Genomic DNA, 20,584 nt, shown 5'->3' with positions numbered 1-20,584 from the left:
TGTTCTTTTTGCAATAAATTTTAAGTGGTTCTATATACGTTTATACTTTATACTGTATACAAACATACATACATAAGGTTGTTTTGCAATGCATGGCTGAGCGCGCGCCAAAATCTCATTGGAGCATTAAATGAACCCGACAATTTACTTATACAGACAAACATATGTACATATATAGTACATACGTTTCAAATAGCGAAAATGTTCTGCGTTTATTTCTGATTGCGATTATTTTTATATTTTTGCAAGCGTACTATGTATGTATGTACATATGTACATTGTTCAGCGCTGGATTTGACTCTTGTTGTTCATGCAGCAATATTGGTCTCCAATTATTATGTTGGCGGTTATTGCGACTTCTTGCAGAATTGCCGACTGCAATCGGTGCCACCGAGTTACTCGTTGCAGCAAGAAGTAGTTACTTATAAAATTGGGTTCCTATTAAGTTGGTCTCTTCCATTTTATTTAATGTTTTTCATAATATCTTTTTTGCTTGGTTACAAATACTTACAATTCAAGTTCTACCATCAGATTTACTTGGCTTTGTCTATATTTGGCTGTAGAGCGAAACTAGTATTATTTTCATGCGAACCCATTCACATGCATCGGGTTAACTGAACCTCAAAATAGTATACCATTGAAGGCAGAAATCCGAACATTAGGATAATTTCCAAAATAGCCGATTCTACAATACTGGAATTGACACTGAGTTCATCGGGCGATATCACCCAGTTTGGATAGGTACGTTATAAGTTAACACCGAATACTATAAAACCTTTCAATATGAATAATTCGACGAATATTGTTGAAGGTATCCCTTACCGTTCTTCTTATATGCTTCATGCCTGTTTGCTCGAAAATTTCATTGTAAAATCTATAAAACGGTCGAAAATTAATATAATGGGCTTATAATGTATTTTGACAGCTAACTGAAGCTCTGATTTTTCTCTCAGAAAGCCAATAAGAATCAATTTGGTCTTTTGAGGGAAGTATCGGATATTGAAGCCCGATTTTAATACTGCATTTTAAGCGTTATATCAAAATAATATGCACTAATATTTTTGTTAATCTAACAAACGGCTTATAAGATAAAATAATTCACTTTAAGTATTTACGAAGTGAGAAAGAAATCACTCAAATTATTTTAATATACATATGATACAAAGTCTTATTTTTGCTTTCTTTTTTCTATCTTTATCTCTCTCTTTTTCTCTGTCCCTCTCACTACATTTTTGGCCCTCTATTTTCTCTTTTTTGAGTTTTTTGGCATGTCAAAGAAAATTAAGTAAAATATCTAAATAAAAGTCGCCTTAACATTTAAATTGAAAGTTGTAGGCTAAGTTAAGATATAGTCTAATTATTATTGTTCTCGAAGGCAGTTTTCGCACTAGTGAATATATTCTAATTCCGAACGAGGTGTGTGTCTTGGCTAAATTTACTTGCGAAGATATTATGCGGAATCCATAAGAGGTATGTGTCTCCGCTAAATCTTCTGAGTTTCGTGAAAACCTCCGTACTTTAGTACCAAAATCTTGAAGCGGTTAGTCAACAAGCCCAAGAAAATATACACTTTTTGACCGAAAAATATTATAAACTATCGAAACAAGAGAAAAAGATAGGTGATGTCGATATTCTTTTTTTGTAACTACTTACTATTATTAATTACATTTTCCTATAAGCCAAATTTCAAACTTCGAAGACGAATATTTCGGTTTGGAGGCTAACTTCGAAACACGGAGAAATTACCTTTTGCACTTATGACTCACTCGAAAAAAAATTGTGTTCGTCCAAAACCCAGAAAAACACGTTTTCACCCTTAGGTTATAATATAATGGAAGCACAGAATGGATGAAAAAATATTGCACAAATTTTCAAAGCCTCAAAATATAGCCAATATCTAAACTAGTTTATAAAATTAAAGCAATTTCCACATCCCTCATCTAGATTGCAACTTCATAATAATTCCAAGCGCTTGCTTACTTGTCTAGCACGTTTCCTTCATGCTTCACGCCGTCAAATGCGGTAATAATAACTAACGGGCACATGCTACTCATACCCGCCACATGACTATTACATATTTGTGTTTTTTTTTGTGCTTACATAGAGCTACTGTTTACATTATTGTTGTTGTACTTCGTTCTCACTTTTGTGTTGTAAACTTAACTGCAATTGCTGGCAAAAAAAAAGAAAAACCTTAAAAAGCCGAAAGAGAAACACTGAAAACCTACAACTATAATAATCGAAGCATTTATTTTTACTAAGAAAAAAAACAACAGCAACAACAAATTTAAAAGGTAATAACAAATAAACAGCAAATACATGCAGCTTATCAAGGTCACCGCTATTACCTTCCAGCGCTACCTTCTTATTTCTTGCGCCAATGCACTCGCCTTGCTTCTAATACATACTATACTGTACAATTATGTAAGTGTATATGTAGATATATATGCTATATATGTATATATATAGTATGCCACTTTGTACAAAATTAGTTACATACGAGCATGTATTGATGTTATTGACATCGCACATACGCCGGGTAGGCAATGTAAGCCGCTACAGAAATCACTTGAAGAACAAGTACTACTTACCTATATACATACATGTATACGTTAGTGTATGCACTTGTATGTTCATGAGTACAAGTACTTGTTTTTTGTTGTTGTACTCTTGTTGGATTACGTTGATTTATGGCATTGTATGCTCGTTTCATTTGATAGTTTTATGTTTTTAATTAATTTAAAGTGTCTTCGCAAACACAATCATTTGTAATTTCATATACCGTTATTTATGTTGAACTTTTGATCGTAATTACTTTTTTTAGTAAACTGCACTAAAATATTTGTAGTTTTTGTAAAAACATTGTGATAGGTGCAATTCATTTACAAAATAAAAAAATACAAGAAAATGCGATAACTTCGCCTGCTCCGAAGCTATAGTAACCGTCACAAATAAAAAAGATTCCATACAAGACTTCATTTCGATCTGTCACTTTGTAAAGCAGCTATATTCTATATTGTGCTGACCTCAAGAATTTCTTCGGAGATTGAACGGTTGCTTTGGTCAATAATCCACGCCAAATTTAGTGAAGATATCTTGTTTGCCATACAATTGGATTCTTGTCGATTAGTGTGATTAATGATATAGGTGTCCGATTTGAACAATTTTTCATAAATTATACTGTTTCTTTGGATAATAATATACGCTAAATTCCATGCAAATATCGCGTGATATAAATTAGTTTGTCCATACAAGGTTCATTTAGTTTGTTCCGACATCGGCGGTTTTAACAAATGAGCGGGATTTAAGATGAAATGGACTGGCGTAGAATTTCAGATCGATGTCTCAAAAACTGATAAATAAATTCGCGTCACAGACAGTCAGGTAGATAGAGAGCCGGATATGACAATCGCGCTGATCTCCGACTTTTCCTTCTGGGTGTAACAAACTTCAGGAAAACTTAATATACCTTGTTCAGGGCTTTAATTTTTTTTTTGCTGCGCTGCTAGTATAATGTACTGTGTTACGATAATATCGATCAAAATGATATATCAACGGAGAAATTGAAAATAAAATGAGCTCTCCTTTCGAAATGCTCACTGACCTCTAAGTAATAGCTGTCTTCTATACGCAGTTTCTATACTCGCTTTAATTGCCCGCGTTCTTCAATCAAATTTTCATATGAAAATAAGGAAAAATATTATAAAAGTAAAGAAATCTACCTGTGACATAAAAGTAAGGTTATGTAATTATCGTGGTATAGTGCACTATGAGCTCCTTCAAGCTATTCGGCCAGAATTATGGACAAATCACTCTTGGTTCTTCACAACATTTTTCGGTATAATATACTTGATTACCACGTACGACATACCATATATCTCAAAATTCAATTTCAAATATGTTTCCCTCTCTAAATTGAGTTTACCAAAAACCCGCCTAAATGATGTAAGTTCTGCTTATTCATGCGTAAATGAAACAATAAAACCATTGCCGGGGAAATCCAATATGCAACGCACAGAACTTACGCACTGTAGTAAAAAGAAAAAAACAAAAAAGGAATGGAAAAATATACAGTAAACACATAATTATATACACATATAACTATTGATATCATTTTATTTGACTGCAACAAGGACACCAAGTTGTAGGTAATGATAGTATCGTGAATTCACAATCGTTTAAAATGAAAACCAGCTGAGTAAATATGGAATTTCCGGTGTTGGTGTTTCCACACATCCAATTACAGAGCTGTTAAATGTAACATTGACGTTGAAGTGCTGTAAAGCTCCAATAATAATTAAAAAAAAATACTTTGCTTAACTAGCCGCTTAGCGCTATAAGTATGTAGTTAGTATGAAAAAAACTATAGAAAAAAATAGAAATAAAAAATTGGAAAGACCGGGTACAAATATTTCACAATATTTACTATAACTTAATTTAGTCTTAAATATGACTTGACAGATTTCTATTATAGCTAATTGAGAAAATCGTAATTGATATCCTAAGTTACTGTGTAATTGATGTGTTCTGAATATATTAAATTAGATTTGATGAAAGCTAAATTACAAATTAACTAATAGTAGCGTCATTATATAAAACTGGCGCAGGTTTTTTTGTGATGAAAAAATAAGATCTTTAATGAAAAGGAGATAAAACTGTTGTTTATATGAATGATTTAGATATGGACCCTCTCAGTAATTAAAATTTTAGAGAATTTTCTCTCTTCCTTTGTGATCTCCAATATACAAAATTATAGACTTCTTTCTCACTGTGTTTGACTTTATACCGTATATCTCTATTGGCATGTGAGATAACTTAATCATTTGTAGTATGTTGTGCATATTTAGAAACCGATTTTCCAATGAGCGAACGAATTCAACGAAAAAAAGCTACAGACAGCCAAATCTGATCAACGGTGTCTCCGTTTTTATGTCTAGGGAAAATTTAATGGTTTTAATTCTCTTTCCACAAATCCGGTCGTGTACAACGAATTGCTTCACATAGATGAACGGAAAGTAGTAATTCTTATTGACCGTTTGTTCCTGTTGAACGAATTTATGTTAAATCACTCCACGGTAATCAAATAAACCAAAGAGCATAAACTTTTATTTTTGACCGACTTCAACGAGGTTTTTTAGCTTGTTTTTAGAACCCCATTCGCTAAATTATTTTACAATTTTGAATTCATTAGATCATTTCTCGTCTTTTTGAAAAAAATCAACTGTATCGGGACGAGTCCACCAAATTCATTCGAATGAACTTGCGAGAGATGTCGAACACTCTTGTCATCTCTCTAACACTTGCCTGACGATTTTCAAGCATCATATTCTTCACTTGTGTTTAGTATTTTCAGTTGATGAGAAGGTCGTTCAGAACGAGGCATGTCTTCAACGATTTCTCGACCGTCTGTGAAGACTTTGTACCACTCGTAGGCTTCTGTTTTTGACCGTAAGGTTTTTTCAACATTCGCAACGATTCCCTACACGAAATTTGGTTAGAAATACAAAATTTGAGACAAATTCGATATTTTTATCCAATCTCACTACCGAGGTGTACCGACTTAAGCAGCTGCTGTAAACAAACTGGTTGAATGTTCCAGCGCATATTTGGCATAATAATTAAGAACAGTCCTACCAACTTAGCAAAATATATTTTTTTGAAATATAATTTACCCGTGGAATTTAAGTTACAATTTCGGGTACTTTTTGGTCCCAATGTCTATTCAGTCAAAGTTCAGAATATGTGTGCAGCTGCTATTATCAATTTACATCATTCTTAATAGAACTAAATTTATATTAAGGGGTTAGGGGTAGTCAGAGGCACGACAAAATGAGAGTTTTCAGTATTTTTTTTTAGCTATTAAATCATGTTATTTTACAAAAGTAGTAATATGACATTATTATAGGATGTGTTGACGTGAAGTCACGAAAATTTCAAAAAAAAAAACTTAATTTCCAAAGTTATAGTTGTTTGTGTTGACCCTGTTCCAAAAAAAGGTACTTGCGGTGACAAGCATAAGTCCTTGGAGACTCATCTAAAATCAATCGGACAGAAAAAATTAATTTTATAAATAGATAAACTCGGGCCTATTCAAAGAATTTTTTATTATTTTCAAAATTAACAAAATGGCGGCCTCAGGAAATTTTTTTCTAAATTTTTGCGAAAAAATCAGTTAATTGGTCTTAAAAAATCGAAATTTTCGAAAAAATAAAAATCCTTCGATCAGGCCCGAGTTTATTATGTATTCTAAAAGCTGCATAAATTTCATTAAAATCTACTGAACGGTTTACGAGTTAAAGTTGTCACCGGTTAAAAAAACATTGTTTTGAGAAAAACGCGTTTAAAGTTTCACACTAGCGCTTTGAAGTGCCGAGCTCTCTTTGTTATTTGTGGAATAACTCAAAAACTATTTATCGGATAAACGTGAAATTTGCAGGTAATATTTTTAAGATATTACACTTAACAAAAAAAAAAAAAATTAATTTTTTGAAAATTCTAACTACCCCTAACCCCTTAATTTATATTATAATATAATACAAAATATACGTTATTATTAAATAAAACTATATTCCTTTGCATTTGCAAAAAAGTTTAAATATCATACATTTCACTGCATTTAAGAATCTGTACACATACATATGTACGTACCATCATAATTTTGACAAAACTTCTTCCTTCATAATTTATTATCACCTTCCTGCTCCGAACGATATTTTAGAACTCAAATTTACACCTCATCATTGGACTTAATACTTCGCGGTTTGACCTACAAGTAGAGCCATTGATAATTGCCGCGAAAACACACGCGAATACAAACTAAAATAATAAATATGGCATGCAAACAAAAACCTGCTATGTTACTAACTATGTAAATATGTATTTATGTGAGTTTATGATATTTTTGCTACAATATATTTATGCCAAATACCAAACCAACTAAGTCTTTTATGCCTTCTCCTTCGTAACATTGCAAAAACCGTGTAAAATACCAACCGTGCGACGTTTATAGTATTTACTAAATAAAAATATGCACACATATACAAACATACATACATACATTTGAGCGTAAATCTTTATTCAATCATTGATGCCCATAGTGCCAACGACGCTTACGGTTTACGCTATTCACCGCTTGTGAGTTTTCTTGTGCTTACTAATTCTTTGCAAAAACAATTTCCAAACCTTTGATTTTTATGGTTTTTAATTTTTTTATTTTCAAGCAAAAAAGTGCGAATATCTGTTATGACGGAATAAATATGTAAATATGTATGTATGTGGTTGTGCATATATTATTTGGACGCGTGTCTAAGATGTAAGGTCACTTAGCAAATTAATATGAAAAAAAAAACGAAATTGTTTTTGTATTTGACTCATACAGTTTTATTCATAAACTTTCAGACTAAAAGTAGTTAATATCAATAGTTTGTTGCCCAAAAATATATTGACATGTAAACAAACTTTAAGTGTAAACATTTCATCATTAAGGAAATTATATTTATCGACTTTTAATATACTTCGAATCAACTTTAATTTACTGAAATTATTCGTTTTTTGTTTTTGCAGATGCTGAATCTCTGTTACGTCTACTACCTCTCGAAATTGACTGAATTTGCTGACACATTCTTCTTTGTGCTGCGGAAAAAATCGTCACAAATAACATGGCTGCATGTGTACCATCACTCGGTAACGCCATTGGAAACCTGGGTGCTCGTAAAGTTTTTGGCTGGTGCGTATTTGAGACTTAAGAAATTTAAAATACTTATATGATTGGTGATTTTGAATATACAAATTTTAGAAAATTTTGAAAATTTTTTTTTCATAAAAGCAATGTTACCAGATTAAAATTCTGCAAATTAGATTTTATTCAAATAGTCTAAGAAATACAATCTGTGAAAATTTTTGACAGACTATATTATCTAAGGCTATGCTTCAGAAGCCGAACAATCTGGTGACAAGTTTGCAAATAACTTGATACATGTTAAGTGCACGCTCCCTTAAAATATATATTTGTTAAATCTTTCTAGTTGTAGAGCAAGATTACAATTATTCGTTTAACAACTAAAATTGCAATTTAAATTTTTGGCAACCTTCAACATATATTTACAATTTTTCAAATGTAAACATTCAGTTAGTATATTGTTAATGCTCTGAATACAACGACGATCCGCACCATGATTTCGTTGCATTCCATTCCATTGTGGGTCCAGAAATAGGCTGAAGCGAACGCTTCAATATCTCAGCAGTTTGGTTAGAAAATTTTCACTATTCTATTTGAAAGTATAAGGCTTCTGTTCATGAGCTCTTGTACTTAAAATTTCCATTTAGCAGTTTTTTGGTAGAAATGCTCAGTGGCTTACGGTTACAATATCCAGTCAATATCGCTCAACCAGTAATTTGCTGGTAGGTACGAGTGCATCTTAGCTCAAAACATATGCATAGTACGTCGACAGCATCTTCCGGAGCATATAGCGCTGCGTCAATATTTTCAAATTTTTTTGTCTTGTAAGGTTAGGTTAAATGGCTGAGCACGCGGACTGCAATATGTAACTAGAATAACACCTGTATTCGAACTTGTATCCAATAAAAATTTGCACAGGCGGAATATGGAATCACCGACTCGCCAAAATCTACCGATAGCCGTTCTCGGGTGCCTTTTCTTACCAGCTCCTCCATCAGTTTTACAATTTCCTGCGATTCTGCTGTGGCCTAGCACCCATACCAGTCTAATCACAAAGACACTCGATGCTATTGATAGTGAGGTAAGACACTGCTTGATCAGCCCTGAATGCACTGTTAATTAGTTTAAGGCTAGTATCGCGCTCTGCTCACTGAATGGATGGTCACTTCTCTGAAGGAGGCTGCACTAAGGAGCAGTAAATCTACTGCTACCTTAGTGGCTGCAACCTCGGCCTGAAAAACAATGCAATAGTCAATAAGTAGGAACCTGGAGTTGATAGAGAGCTTCTGACAGTAAACCCCGCCACCAACCTTCACCCCAAGCTTTGACCCATCCGTAAAGAGGCTCATTGTCCCTTTCCTCTAATAGCTTTTTCCCACCCATAACTACCTCGGCGGTATATGAGCAGAGAAGGAGCCGCCAGAGTTCGGTTTGGCGGCTATATGATCCAATTGATGAAGCCAAATTGAGTGAGGATTTTCGAGTGTTTAGACACGTATTATTTTAGGAACGGAGATTCTCTAGGTCTGATAGCAACTTTCGCAGCCATACACCTCCCGACGACGTCTACAGGCAATAGGTGCCAGATGGCGTTAAGTGGTTGGAGTGGACCTTAGCGCAACACACATGGCTTGTCTAGTAAAGTTTAGCAAATTTTCTTCGGATTTAACTCTTATATCAATTGAATCAGTTTTGATAGATATAGATAGAAAATCATTGAGAGTGTGCACTGAGTCCTATGGTCTATTGTGCCCCCTCCTAAATCACATATGGTCACAAAGGTCCACTCTGAACAAATCCAGCGATTTGACCCTTAATTATCTATTTGTTTAACGAAATGATGATGGTTTATAATAATATACATATATCAGATATGTAATAAGATTTTATTATTTTAAACTTTTTTAAAGTTATTTATATTATTTTTTTTTCGAAATCTTCACAGGTGGCAATGCAACATTCCCCAATCTGCTGAACAATTTCGTGCACGTCTGCATGTATTTCTACTATATGATGTCTGCCATGGGACCAGAATACGCCAAGTTTCTGTGGTGGAAGAAGTATATGACTGAATTGCAAATCGTAAGTATTTTACCTATACACACATACATATGTATATAATAAATATATAAAAGCAAACAACAAACATTTAAGCATACAATTAATGCGTCCTCGTCTTTAGACAAGAAAAAAAATATAAAAAGTACAAAATTGTATGCCGAAAACTAGAAAAGTTACTAACGAAAATAACAAATACAAAAGCTGGTTACAGCTGCAGAGCCACAGCATGTGCAGCTAACTAGAATTATTGCCAAATTTCGGCCAAGTGACCACATGCAAAGGCAACTGAAAACGAGCTACACGTACTAAGTATTGCCTGAATATAAATAACATGCAGAGAATATTATTTTGAATAAATAAGCTTAATTTGTAATTGAAAAAACCTGTTGGAAAATTCTGCATGCCGCAACGTAGACTCGCATTGGTTCGTGGTAATAAGTTAATGTTAAATGCAAAGAAATAAAGTCAGCCGGAAAGGCTTGGGTAATTCTTGTTTACTAACGAGTAAATATTTGCGCACAAAATGTGAGCAAAAGACCAAAAGTGGCAACACGTTTCATTTAAATAACAAGCAGTACGTGTGCTCATTAGGTCAGGTCAGTTTGACTAAGAAAAAAAGATTCCATTGGAGGTTTTACCTCCGCTTGGGCAGAAATATGAAAAAAATAATTAATTGCCTGAAAATTGTACAGTGTTACAAAACAATGGCTCTTTTTTAGACACTGCTTCTGATTAAACCAATTATTGTAATGCGCAAAAGAATTGACCCTCCAATTTATTATATGCTGTAATATAGTTTAAAATTATTTAATTAAGCTGAGTTGTGGATGCTGTTAAAGAAAATATTGATTTCTGTAATCTACTTTCCTTATTTTACCGAAAACTCATACCAAACAAAAGTTTCTCGTTGTTCTAATGGATCACGACGAACGATTTTATCTCAGTCAAAGATGTGATAACATATAGTGTGTTAGATTAGGTTAGGTTACCAGGTATCTCACATGGGCAGCTTCTAACACCGGTCCGTCGTGGTACCTAGAACTCCAATGAAGTGAAACATACAAGAACATATGATTGACTAGGTTAGCTTATCAGGTAGATAATAAATCATAAAATCCTTAGAAATCGTCAGACCGCTTTGAGAACCAAAAGTTACTCAAAACCAAAACATAAGCCACTCATCCTAGTATATATGCAACGCAACTAAGCGCTGCGATAATGGCATTTTAGCATGCCAGTTATTGGCTAATATTCTTGTGTTTGCTGCAAGCAAAGTTTACTGAGCAAAGCGCATCGTTCTTTAGCCGCATTCTCGCAGTTCAACTTGTTGACTCCGCTGTCGCCAATTTGCATATAAAATAAACACACACACATGCAAATGTGTTACATGTATTGTATTTGCTGTTGTTGACTTTATTTGGTTGCCTAAATTTTGGCAAATAATTAAGTGCGGCTTGTAAGCCGCCGCAAGAGTGTCATTGACAGCGTATCAACCCTCTTAGCGCGATCTCTGTACACTTTATGGCGATCGGCGATCTGTTGGCGTATTCGACGCTGTGTGGCGAGGTCGTGTAGGCAACAGAACCTGTTGAGGCACTTATACAAACAAGTACACAGACTGTAAACAAATTTTGAACTGTTCGGAGTGTTCATTACAAAAAAAAAACAAAAAAAAAAAAGTCTTAGTCAGCAACAAATCAAGTTAAATGGTATTGACTTTATTTCGTTTAATAATTTTTACACTTTTTGGTAAATTTTGTTTCAGAAATTTGATGACTTAATGATCAGCTAATAATAAATAATTTATAAAATTTCCAATATTTGTGTATCTTACTTTTGTACTTTCACCACAAATTTTTTAAAACGAATTGATATAATTTCTTAATGTTGTTTATGAACATATTTTGCAGTGAACAAATACAAAAAAAGAATATTTTAATAAGTATTGTAAAAGTTGATATTTCATCGGCTGTTCACCTAAACAAGTATATATAGAAATAAGGTTAGTTTGTTGTTTTTGTGCTTTGGTATTTTTTTTTTCAAAGGATACTTTTTTTCTTACAACAAACCAGATTTCCGATGGACATTTTATGACTACAGTTTACTTTGACTCCCATTTAGTATCGAAATCATATGGAAACTGATTTTACAGAAACACTCAATTAGTGATGAAATATTTTTATATAATAGATTTTATTTTTATAATATCTAAAAGCATTTTGATGAGCATAAAAAGTATGAATGTTTTAAAATAAGTAACTTCACTATTTTTGATGGTAGTAAGTTTGTGTAGCCGTGATCATTTCTTACAACAAAATACGTATTCATCAAATATTTTTTAAACTCTCGCAACATGTTGGTAAAGAGTATGAGAGTTTTGTTTTTGATCCCAAGATATATTATAATATACATATATAAGATTACATAGATACATAGCGAAACAAAAAAAAACGTATCAAATGTTGTTAAAAATTCTTTATACACGCTATTGGGTATTGCCAGAATACCATATGCCCATATAGCGGGCATATGACCACGCATGGCACTTTTTAGACATTTTGATTTAAAAGCTTTCACTTATGTGATTTTTATTATATTAGGCTGATCACTAGGAGGAAGAAAACTTACAGAATAAAAAGAAGCTAAAGTTTAAAAGAGGTCTGTGTTAACTTAAGAACAAGACATTGTCGAGATAAAAGCCGAGTTGCAGAACTCATTTAGTAATGATATTTTAACTCGAATAATTCAAAATCGGCTCAACGAAATGAGAATTTTAAGAAGAAAATCTGTAAAAAAGCCACTAGTGACCATAAAAATTAAATAAAAGTTATCCTTATCCTTATATGGTTGTTAAGCAGTTCATCGCAGGCGTGGTGAACGATTCGCAGAAAATTGCATTATGCCTACTGTGAAGCATTACCCCTATAGAATGGTATGCCTTTTCAAGTACAAATCGGAATCAGTTTTAATATAGCAGAGCTCTAACTCTAACTCTGAGAAATAAAAAAAATATTATAACGGCAGGGTTGGTGCCCCTAACCGAAAATGATCCAAGCCCTATATTTTCGCGCACGCACTGGACAAATAATAATCTTCCCGTCATTATTTTTAATTAATTCGCTAATTTTGGCATTCACGATTGGAAAATTAAAGAAAAATTTGGGTATTATTTCATTGGATTGGCTAGTAAGCGTCCGAATCTCAATTCAATAGGGAACGTAAGGATCTATCCCGAAAATTACAAATTTTTAAAAAGCAGGCGGTTCCGGTTCTAATAGGTTTAATGTATATATCCCCCAAACCTTTCAAGCTATATCACTCAAATTTGCACATAACAAATAACTCCTCCTCTTGCTACAATTATGTGAAATTGGATGGTAACCATGCTCACTGCACACTGCTTTTATAACTGTTTTGTTAAAAACTACTAAAAATCGAACAAATATTTCTCTGAGCCTTCATATACCTAATTAAAAATTTTTAAACTGCCGCCTGACTTAATACCGCATTTTTCCTCCTAACGGGGCATCTTTGTGCCTAAAATGAATAAAATGGAGTGAAAGCTAATATCAGGATTTTCAGCATCCTCAATATATTAAATTTAGTCTCTTCAGTTACATATATGTTAATTTCATTTTTGAAGCGTATGGTGACTAGCGATGATAAAAGGATCGCATATGACAATATCAAGCGAAAACGGTCGTGGTCGGAGGCCGGTGAATTGTTCCAAACAGTGGGCAAGCCGAGATTGACAGCCAGGAAGGTTTTGCTGTGTGTTTGGTGGGATTGGAAAGGAATCATGCACTATGAGCTGCTCCCATATGGCCAGAGACTTAATTCTATCATCTACTGCGAACAACTGGAGAGCTTAAATCAGGCGATCGACCAGAAGCGTCCATAATTGCCCAACAAAAAGGGAGTAGTGTTCCACTAGGATAACGCCAAACCACACATTTCGTTGATGACTCGTCAGAAGCTACAGGAGCTCTGATGGGAGGTTTTATCGCATCCACCATATAGCCGGATATAGCGCCAAGTGATTACCATCCCTTCCTTTCCATGGCGAACGCCCTTGTTGGTGAAAAGTTGAACTCAAAAGAGGCTTGTGAAAGGTCCGATTACTATAACACTTTTTATAAAGCGTTGAATAAACAGCAAAAAGGCAGAAGGGAGATATTTGACGACCTAATATGAAGTTTTGCCTGAAGTTATTTAGACGGCTTTGATCCTTGAAAGTTGCAAGTTCCGTTACACCCGAAATTAACCCTTCCTTTCGTGTTTTTTATTAACAAATCACATTTTTATTAATTAAGCAAGAGACCACTGAAGCCGGTTGTTATGTTACTGTTAAGTTACACCACGTATCTACTTACGAATTACTTACAACATGCATTATGCAATGAAATAAAATAAATTCCTGCATTTTATGTTACCCATGCTGTTACAATGTTTGAATCCATAATATTTAGTAACAACTAAGAAAGTATACAGGAGACATGAACGAAATGAACTGTCAAACTTGCATAGTAACCGCAGTCTATCTTCCGCTTTCGTTCATGATGTCATATACTAACGTAATTTTCTGTCAAAGAAAGAAAATAACGGGTTGGTACTTTGTAGTCATCATTATGTATATCTTGCTTGGATTTGCAAATTTTTATACCTCAGAGCATGGGGAATTTTAATATTTAGTACTATCTTTCTCGGCCTTTAAACTCTATAGTAATTTTTCAAAAAATTCCATACAATTTCTTTCATTATTGTCTATTATCCATACATACATATGTATGTAAATTAGAATATTCGAAAACAATATTTTATTTAAACAAAATAATTCACTCACCTTAATGTTAGAAACAGTAAAACCGACTCGTCAAACCAGCAATAATAAAAGTATTTGAGGAAAGCATTAATTCTTGAAAAATAATCAGACAATACTTTGAATTGAAACATTAATACTAATTTATATACTTTTTTGTGAATTCCAATCGAAAAATTCCATTAATTTAATTAAAAATTATTTCATTGGTTAAGCAGCATTAAGATGCCTACAAGTATATGCGTATTTGATCATGAATTATAACTTAATTTTTTATTATTGTGAATCATATAAATATCAGCCAAAATAACATTTGAAAAGTGAATGTTTGAACTCGTCTTGCTTTGCCGCAGCACATGTAATTAAAATTTCGAAATAATAAAGTAAACAAGTATTTAATCAATTTGACAAATAAATTGTTTTCAATAAGAATATTACTATATTTGTATGCAAATATGCAAATGCAAATAAAATAATATGAATTCGACAAATACAGAGAGATCAATGACAGTTTCATGTCATCAAAGCGAAGTTATCTTTTTATTGTATTTCTGCAGGCATGGCGAAGCTCGCTCAAGGTTAAGTGTATCCGTTTTTTATATGTATGTATATTTCATATTCATTGTTACTGTTAAGAACGTTCTGCAGGTGGTACGAAATATGTACCGTAATTTTTATTAAACACCACAACTTTCTCACTGCTCGAGAAGTGAAAGAAATTTTCAATTTATTTGTGCATTGTAGGCGAATAGAATATTGCGATTACAAGTTCAATCAACCTTTTCGCAAAATTTTTAGCACAAAGTATGTAAGACCCAAAACTAAATGTTGGAGAATCTATAAAATGAATGATGAGCGGAACAAGCTGAGTCGAATCAATCATTTATATGCAAACTAGCCACTGAGTTTTGGATATATCACCCAGAAACTTTTCAAATGTCATTTTCTCCGTAAGAAGTAGGGTATTTCTTGGAACCGCCGCATATCGAAGCACTATAACATAGAGCTACCATAAAGTCTAATCGATCAAAATTATGTATTTTTGAGGAACACTTTTTTATTTGAAAAAATATCTGCAGATAATTTGTAATGGATTATTGTTTAAGAGAATGCTATACTCTCCGAATATATTGTTCAGATGAGACTATATGTATTAGATATATTTCTTATAGCATAAAAAGGGTTAAAAATACTTTTCCGGTACAAACTGGTGAATCAAAATTAAGAAAAAGGAAATTTTTGAACCTTTTTATGCTATCAGAAATGCACGTGTGAAGGGTATTATAGCTAAGGAACGAAGTTAATGTTCGGTTCTTATTTTTAAATTAAATTATTTAAACGCTCCTTAAAAATGCCAATTACTTTTACTTTTCAATATCATAACAAGTCATAAGATTTCTTTATTACTTCTTTTGGCAGAAATTTTTATTAAAATAAATTCGTAAACTAACTGTGGTCTAGACTTCTTAAGCTATCGGTAGAATTGAGTGTCTTTAAAATAAAATACTTTCATTTTTTGGTCTTATAATTTGAATAACTTTGAATTTGTTTTCTAGCATCTCACATTATCCGTCTTCTTTGTAAAAAGTTAACTAGACCATGCAGATTGCATTATTTAAATAATTGATCCCAAAAACTAACTTGAAGTTGAAAATAACGTTCAAGATCCAAACAAAGAATTTTGGACTTGTTCAACAGGGTCATGATTAAATTATAAATGCACTTCTTAACTTGATTATTTTTCACCTAAAGAAGGCAATGATGAAAAAAGTGTATCTGATTATTGCATAATATTTTCCTTTTGTCACACGTCCATATGTAAACCACAAATATGAAAAGTAAATTTTTGAAAGCATAACTCAATTCAATTGTATTGCTTGCCGGCATTGTTTGGCGTGACGGCAATAACTCTTGGCAGCCTGGCTCCACACATACGGGCATTCTATGTCTGATGCATTTGGCAGTGCTCATTATTACTGCCTACATTTGCTATTTATCGCTGGCAAAATACTTTCAAATATCATATGAGCGCACACCTATGTAATACTGCATACTTTTTGTTGAGTACTTTGGCGCGCTTTTTGCTTGTAGCCGCACTCACTTCTGTGGCAAAAACTGCTAACCAAGTGGAAGCAGGCGTATTAGTGGAAGTCACCATTAAATGTGGAAGTGGCAGCACGCTAACTGATTCCAAGCGAACTTTTCGCTTTTGCTTTTTAGCGGTTTTCCGTTCGGCTTCCCCTTACAACTCGCGTTGTTGGCAGACAATTTCAGTTTTATTGTTTTTGTTTATATATTTCGCTTAATTATTGATTTGTTGCTGTTATTATTTTTATTATTTTTTTTTTGCTATTTGACTATTGGTTTCAGTCGACCGATTACAACATTCTTGATTATATACGTTTATGTATTCACATATATGTTGTCAATATATATGTATATTAAAGAAAAGGGTGATTCATTTCGGGGTTTCCTACCTTTTTGAAGAAAAAACATATAGACTTCAAATTCAATACTTTGGCATTTTTTTGAAGATTAAGTATCTCTTTCGAATGTTGGCCGCGGCTACGTCTCAGATGGTTCATCCGTTGAGTCCAATTTTCGATGACTCTTTCGAGCTGTTCGACTTGTAACTGGCGAATGACACGCGTGACGTTTTGTTCCAGGACTTGAATCGAAGCGGGATTGTTCGCAGAGAGTTTAGACTTTACATATCTCCAGAGGAAAAAGTCTAACGGTGTGATATCAGACGATCTGGGTGGCCAATAGACAAAAACGTGAAATTATCTGCTCACCGAAGTGTTTTTTTTAATAAATCCTTTGTTTGATGTGGGAAATGGTGCCGTCTCGTTAAAACCAAATATCGCCGGAAAAGTTCACCATAGGTCACCATAACCGGTTACGTTCTCACCTGCATCATTTTTGAGAAAATATGGACCGATGATTTGACGGGCCCACAAACCATACTAAAACGTTTTTTTTCCTCGATGAAATGGCAGCTCTTAAGTCTCTTTACGTTGCTCTTCATCCCAAATGCGACAATTTTGCTTTTTACATACCCATTGAACTAGAAATGGCCTTCATCGCTGAACAACATAAAACGTCGGATCTTCATGGAACTTTTCAAAATCCCATAGATTGAAGCGATGTCGCTTAGGAAGGTCGAATGGCTAAAGTTCTCAACGTAAAATTCGTTCCATACGTCAGTCCGAGTTGCTGCGAACAGTGCCGAGTCGACGCTCCACGATCTTCGTAAAGACTCTAAACTAAGGCTATATTTTCTTCTGTACTTGTTGAGCGTAGTCTATTCGGCCGAATTTTATCCAGTAATGAATGTTAGATCTCATTCTTTACAGAACTTAAATTTTCGTAATAAAGTTGAACGATTTGTAAACGTTGTTCAGGCGTATAGTAAGTCTTTCCTTGATGAAATGCCAAACAATACTGAACAAAAATAACATGACAGCTTGACACGACTCACGCGTGATCTTTTAAAAAAAGTTTCTCCACTTGAATCACCCATTATATAGAGACACATTGCTGCATGCCCCATTACTTGCCGCTAATTTATACCAGTTTTATCTATCTTTTTCTCGATTCTCGCAACGTTTAACCCCCATGTCCGCCGCCAGAAAGTCATCCGTTGTCAACGCAACTGCGCGCATAGCTTCTGCGCACAAGCAACTCTTGCGCACGGCAAGCATTAAGCACATAGCAAATAGTATTTACAAATCGTGTCCACATTTTTCATTTGATTTACTACGTTAGTATTTACCGCTTGATTCTCGAATCTTGTTTACTTCTACTCAAAAGCCACTGACCGATATTCTTAGAAGTATTTTGTTGTTGGTGTGTGACAAAGAGGGAAATGACTTGGAAAAATTACAACAATATTGCAGCTTTGCACAATAATGACAACAATATAAGATATACATATATATATATATAAATATCTACGTATCTATGTGTGTAGATATGCTTAAATATATATTCAAAGACTCATTTGTATTAACGCATGGGGTACAATGCACAATCGTCTGAGTTTTGAGTTAATTCAGCAATTTCTCTCAACATAGTCTCCTCATAGCTTGATGGACTAAGCTCAGAAATGCTTTAACTTCTTTAAATCGTCAGAAAAATACATTATCTGGAAGTCTTCAAAGTAGTGGCGGCGATAATCTCCCTCTCAGCCAAAACTTCTGCTCGCAACTGATTTTCCAAGACTGGAAACAAGAAGGTTTGAAGGTACCTTGTCGAATAAAAAAATATCCATACGAGGACATACCTTTGAACGTTCTGTTCGTATGACAGCTATACGGTCCGATATTGGTAATAGATATTGGCTATAGTGATCCGAAATCGGTAATTCCGACATATGAGCAGCTCTTAGGGAAAACAGAATGTGAGCAAAATTTCAGACTGATAACTCAAAAACTGAGGGACGATGGACTGATAGTCACACATCGGTCTAAATCGATTCAAAAAAATATCCCATATTATCAAAAAAACTACGCAAATACCTTCAAATCTTCCAAAAATAGAAAATAAACTATTTATATACGCCAATGCCAATTGGCTTTGAACAGCTGACATACAACTTCTTATCTTCCTTCAAAATCCCAAAACTCCCAAAATTTATGCAAATAATACCAACAACAAGCCATGCCAAATACCACTTCGTTGGCAAATATTTCCTTTTCTGGTTTTTGCCTTGCACGCCATTTCCTTTATTTTCGTGTGAGCATGGCTGTCATGTTGCAAGTGCACTCCAGCCACTGTGCAGCACATAACGCAGCCATAATAACTGCGCTCGCGTGTTGTACTGTTAGAGTGAACCCCACGAAGTGAACAAATCAGAAAATAAATATTTTTACTTTTTATTTAGTTATTGTTTTTTTTTTTTTACAACAGCAAATTGTCTCAAATCGCAATGCCAACGAGCAGTGCAACACATGGCATGTAGCAACTGTTTGCGGCTGCTTCGAATGCCGTTAGACGATTTGCAATAACTTGGTCATTCTATTCCAGTTTGGCAGTCAAGTGCTTTCGTCCAACACAAATTCGCTTTCAGTTGCACGCCTACCGAGCCCCAGGCACGAGCGCTTGCAACAACACCAATTGTAATAGAGCAACAACAACAACACTAGAACTGAGCTACCGCAAATGGCAACACTCAGCTGCAAATGTTGCTGAATTGCTATTAAGTTGTTGCTGTTTCATTTTTTTTTACTTTTTTACATTGTTGTTGTTTATATTGTCTTTCCTTTTTGGCTTGCAATTTATCGGTAGCGTGCAATCGTCGTACCATTGGCGATTGTAGCACATTGTTGCTGTTTGGGGGCACAATCGTCGTTGCTACCACTATTGCATTGCCTGAGAATTTTGCAGTTGTTGCCATAGTGGTTGCAGTTGCTACAGTAGTGGTTGCTGCCGTTGCGTGCTAATCGATATTTGTTGTTACTGCTTTTTTTATGCAACAAAAACGGGTATATTTCGGTTTTACTTGTCGTTGCTGCTGCTGCAGTTGCCGCCGTCTTGCATGGCTGGTCAGCGATTGCTTTGTAGGTCACACTCAGACACACATACACACAAACAAAGATACACGCTTACGAAGGCGCTCTCGCTTTCAGTGGCAACACAGCTTAAATGCACCGCTAGCCAAGTGGCATGAAGGTTCATTACAAGCAAACTCAAACGCTGCTGCAACTCTACAGATTTATATACCGGAACATATATATGTGTGTATGTGTATGTGAGTGTGCGTTGCTTGCAATTTGCGTTACAAGCAATTACTATTTTATTGCGCTCATGTTGTTTATATTGCCATTTAACACTTGCACGCGAAACTTAATTATATAAATATATGTGTATATATGTCTGTATATAGAAGTGACTAATAAGTATGTACTTGTTCTAAATTGCTTTGCACTAGAAGAGAAAAGCGCGCTAATTGCTCTCAAAAATGCATTTAAATGTTACCAATTTTGCAATAGAATAACAATAAAATTGTTGTTGTCTTGTATTCT

At 34.2% G+C, this 20,584-nt stretch overlaps 1 protein-coding gene across 1 annotated transcript in view; it reads left to right on the top strand.

Moving 5' to 3' along the window:
- The window catches only part of LOC120766308 (elongation of very long chain fatty acids protein 7), a 48,087-nt gene that overhangs the window by 15,296 nt on the left and 12,207 nt on the right, over window positions 1–20,584 (top strand). Inside the window, exons 4-5 of the mRNA XM_040091724.1 lie at window positions 7,564–7,726; window positions 9,624–9,760. Coding sequence (XP_039947658.1) covers window positions 7,564–7,726; window positions 9,624–9,760 — 300 coding nt within the window. The remainder of the gene's footprint in view (window positions 1–7,563; window positions 7,727–9,623; window positions 9,761–20,584) is intronic.

Source organism: Bactrocera tryoni, chromosome 1, assembly GCF_016617805.1.
Source record: "Bactrocera tryoni isolate S06 chromosome 1, CSIRO_BtryS06_freeze2, whole genome shotgun sequence".
NCBI lineage: Eukaryota > Metazoa > Arthropoda > Insecta > Diptera > Tephritidae > Bactrocera > Bactrocera tryoni.
The sequence above is the reverse complement of the archived record's forward strand: the minus strand, read 5'-3'. Positions and strand labels throughout refer to the sequence as shown.